We start from the raw sequence: 4,750 nt of genomic DNA on the forward strand, positions 1-4,750 counted from the left end.
CGTCCCAACACAAACAACTGCTGCAAGCAATGAGAGAGGTTGTGTCAGCTGTGAAATAAAAAAAAGCCACTTCATCTTTCCTTTGTTAAATCTCTTCTGACAGCTTTATCAGCTGCTGCATAATGAGAAGAAGTCTTCTGAAGGAAATGCGGGCTTCTCCTCTTGGGATCAATTGAGTATTATATGAAAACACATATTCATACACATTGCAATTCATGTATTCAGTTAAATTGAAACACATGTTTTCATGGCCAGAGGAAGACACTCACTTGTTGAGGTAGATTCGTTTCTCTGTGAAACTGGCCTGATCCGTGCTCGGGGTCGTCGTACGGCTCGTTCTGGACCACCTCCACCCCCTCCCCACGTTCACTCTGTTCATGACTGTGTTTACTGATCATATACAGCTGGCCAATCCGGTACTGAAAGACAGACGGAAGACAAACAAACAGAGAAGCTTTGGATCAATTGTTTTATTAAATAAAGTTAGACAATTAATGTAGGTGGAGGACGTCATCTTGACATATTAACAATGTTATAGCAACAAATGGTCTTCAAAGGTCAACGTATCTTCATACAAGGTTGGAATGAAAGTTATTTAATCATTTATTTTTCACAAATGTCCAGCTCCAGGAAACAAACTACATACATGGTGTTGATTAAGTACATAAGTAACATGACAAAAGCTTTGTATCGCACGAGATACAACAGCGTCAATCTTGGTGAAAGCCCAGCGTTCGTTTGACCAATTTTGTTAAATCTAAGCCTTTTCCCTACTCCTTAATGATTTGCTTTTCATACAACATCACCACATTCTTTAGAGAAGTAATATAAGAATAAGAGTACCTTACTTTTTCGTAGGTACAGTATGGACAGGGAATGTATATAGCCTGTATAGTTACACATATGGAGTACATTCTGATAAAGCAACTGAATGGAAACAATATGCTGCTTGAAGTCCATAAAACAGACTCAACAGCATATTTTTATAGCAGACACAAAAATAAACACAGAGGGGAAAATTCCAGGATTACTGGATGGTATCAATGCCTGGTACTGACACCTGGGGACAGTCCACATAGCGAAGAAAGCCGGGGTATTAGGATTCTGTCCGCAGCATAGTGATAAAGGCCTCACAACAGGTCAGGACCGAGCAGTACAACAATAGTAACCGCAGCAGCAGCAGGAGCCAGTGCGGTGACCCTATACCACAACATCAGTTAACACCCACATCTTTAACTCAACACTGAATGACCCACTTGGCCAAATGACAATGTCCGTTTTGGTGGCCTTGACAGGCTGCTTTGTCACACTGCAACTATTTTCCATACATTTACAAAACGACAAGCATTGGAGCGAGAGTTTTCCAGGACGGAGATTTCCGACTACTCGTAGGCCTATTCCCGGGTCGGGGGAAATGGATACGGCCCTGATGGTGACTTATTCCACTCTGCAGGAATGCCGAGGGGTCATATAGGACTCAAGCGCCACACACACAAACAAAGCTCCGACCCAGGATAGCTGTGTTAAGCTAATGGAAAAAATTGACAATCACTGCCTGGGATGTCGCCTTGTGACTTCACATCCAGCCACAAAAAGCAAGGTATGGAAAGAAGAGAAATTTGATAGTGCAGTGGAAAAAAGCAGAGCCGGTAAACAGGCTCAGGTTGTAACTTCTTATATCACAATTTTCCATCTGCCGACCATGAGAGAAAAACCAAAAGGCTGAGACAGAGTATTCCCAGCCGGAATGTTGATGGCCATGTGTTTTCCCGACTGAACAGCTGTTAAGAGTCTGGCATCATTTTTCCACAGCAGCGACACAGTTACAAGCCGGGAATGATTTAGAAGGATCCTGTGTGGTCACACACAAGCACACGACAGACATACAAAGCACAGTGGCTGTGAATCAGCCAGAATGATTTGTGTGTGGAGAACAGTTAATGAAAAATCACTTTATATCGGAAATGTAATGCACTTAAAGTCAATATTACTATTACTAATGCACCAAATGCTTATCTGGATGTAAAAGAGGGATGAACCCACAGAAAGTCATTCACCCAAATCTGAAGTTGTACTAATATCTACAAATTATTTTCGGCATTGTTTAACTCAATGTTTTGGTTTTACTTCCTTCAATTTTACTGTTTGAAGCAAATCTTGCTCCACAAATTGGCTGTATGCTACCTGCCAAGCTAAAATAGAAGACAGACAGGTGGTGAGCATTGTTGGCATTTAGCAGCTAAAGAGCCAGCCATTTCCCTCAGGAGTGGTTGAGGTTGAAACAAAATAAAAAATAGAGTAAACACAACTCTAAATGAATACTATTTGTTGGGCTTTATCTTGGACGTGTTAATTGGGCCACTGTTTGCTAACCAGTTTCATGTTTCTCCATTTCAACCTTATCAGAGGATACTAGGTCAGCGTTTGCATATACAACTTGTTGTGGTGCCCAGAAATTAAATTAATGCAGGTTAGAAAATCTAATGAAGGCCTGCAGGTGTGTCGTGTTACAACGAATGGCAGTATAATCAATGTAATCCCTGCCAAACGGCTTATCCTTTCATATGTAAGAGGAGAAGTTATAGGACCTAGAAAATGATTGTGTTAACAGCATCGACACACAGGAGTAGCAGTAATAAGGGCAAACTACCCACCGGGGATATACTCAGGACATACAGTCGCAGTATACAGCAGGTACCAATACAAAATAACCAAGCGCCAACTCTGTCCCTGTTTGCAAAAGATTGTGTTATCTCAAAGGCGAAGTATTTGCTGTAAAAAGTTCATCTGGGTTTAACATATTCTGTTATTTTAATGATTGATGGAGTGTGAGACAGTTCAAGACATTCAGACAGCTAAAAGAAGAAGAAGGATGAGGATGCCATACAGATCAATAATTACATTTCCACAGATTCCTGTTTGGGCAAAACAAAGATGAGAGGCGGCTGCTGAACAGCATTCATAAATCTCCCTGCTAGATGAAAAGCTTCACGGCAGAATAGGCACTAGAGTAGGACCTCTGAGAGCCACTCTGATCAGGCTGATGGCTAGCAACGGCATATCTACATTAAGCAACATCTTTCATGTTTACCTTGGCTCATTCAGGGCTCAGACTGATTGTGTAAACACGGCAGCAGCTGTTATGAGGTTCTTCCTACCTGACATTGTACTCAGCACCCTTTGCTGTGTACCTGATGGGTGCTGCTGATGAATGAGAGGCTGTTTTCATTGTGGTCTTCAAATCTAGCTATTACGACTCGGAGGGTGCAGTGGACCTTGCTTAGGGCGGAGTGGCCCATGAAAATCTTTTGTTACCGTTTTTCTATTTATCTCTAATGACGGGCAGAACCGTATAAAGGGCTGACAGCGATGAGAAAAGATGCAGCATTAGAGGCTTAGATGTAGTTATTTCTCTTCCACCTTTCCTTGGATTTATCTACACTCTCAATTTTTCTCTATTTCTTCCTTCTCTTTTTTTCTCCTCACACTGCCTGCCTCATTGCAACTTCCCTTTTGTGGAATCCACTTCTCACTTTCTGCCACCACATGTTTGCAGTTACCTTATTATTTCATCTCACATAGAACTGTCATTTTCAGCACTCAGTCCTCAGTACCATTATACGTGCAGCTACTCTTAGTCCCAGGTAATAGGGGAGTTGAGAGCTAAAAGACCATTTTTCAAATTGTCACTGTCAGAATGAACTGACCCCTAGAAACATTTTGAAGCAGAAAAACACATCTTGATTTTGGTGCCTCTACGTCCTTTTCTTCTGTCCCTTGGTGAAACTCCTCTGGTTTCAGTTCAAAGACAACGGCAGCAAAGTCTTATTTATAAATGTAGTCCTCCACAAATAAGAACTAATGAAAAATAACTAAATCTTCGGAAATAATTTGACTTACGGATAAAATACTGTCTATACTATACTATCACTATACTCAATGTTTATCAATCAATCAATGTGTATTTATATAGCCTAATATCACAAATGTTACATTTGTCTCAGTGGACTTCAAAGTTTGTACAGAATATCAGTATGACAATACGACACCCTCTGTCCTTAGACCCTCACATCGTACAAGGAAACACTTCCAGAGAAAAACCCCACAGTTTTAAAGGGGAACATGGGAGAAACCTCAGGGAGAGCAACAGAGGATTACATTGCATTTAGCTGACGCTTTTATCCAAAGTGACTTACAATAAGTGCATTCGACCAGGAAGATATAAACTTGAAGAAAACAGAATCATATAAGTACATCAGGTTTCATAGAGCCAAAACATGTCAAGTGCTACTCAACTGGCTTTAGATAAGCCAGTCCTTTATTAGTATATAAGTGCTTTGTTAGTAATTCTATTGATCAAAGTGGAGTCGAAAGAAATTAGTTTTCAGTCTCCCCCGGAAGATGTGTAAGCTTTCTGCTGTCCTGATTTCAATGGGAGCTCATTCCACCATTTTGGAGCCAGGATAGCAAACCCACGTGTTTTTGCTGATGGGAACTTGGGTCCCCCTCGCAGTGCGGGTTGCAGCGAGCTGTTTGGCTGATGCAGAGCGGAGTGCACGTGCTGGGTGGTGTACAGTTTAACCATGTCCTGGATGTAGGAAGGCCAGATCCATTCGCAGCATGGTACGCAAGTACCATTGTCTTGAAGTGGATTCTAGCAGTTACTGGAAGCTAGTGTTGGGAGCGGAGGAGCGGCGTGGTGTGGGATAATGTTGGACGGTTGAAGACCAGAGGGATCCCTCTCCCAGGA

General features: G+C 41.8%; 1 protein-coding gene across 1 annotated transcript in view; it reads right to left on the reverse strand.

Moving 5' to 3' along the window:
* pitpnc1a (phosphatidylinositol transfer protein cytoplasmic 1a) overlaps positions 1–3,299 on the reverse strand; it is a 21,555-nt gene extending 18,256 nt beyond the window's left edge. Inside the window, 3 exon segments of the mRNA XM_034219573.1 lie at positions 270–298; positions 300–419; positions 3,192–3,299. Of these exon segments, the coding sequence (XP_034075464.1) occupies positions 270–298; positions 300–419; positions 3,192–3,299 (257 nt within the window).
* Positions 3,300–4,750: the final 1,451 nt, after the last annotated feature.

Source organism: Gymnodraco acuticeps, unplaced genomic scaffold, assembly GCF_902827175.1.
Source record: "Gymnodraco acuticeps unplaced genomic scaffold, fGymAcu1.1, whole genome shotgun sequence".
Lineage (NCBI taxonomy): Eukaryota > Metazoa > Chordata > Actinopteri > Perciformes > Bathydraconidae > Gymnodraco > Gymnodraco acuticeps.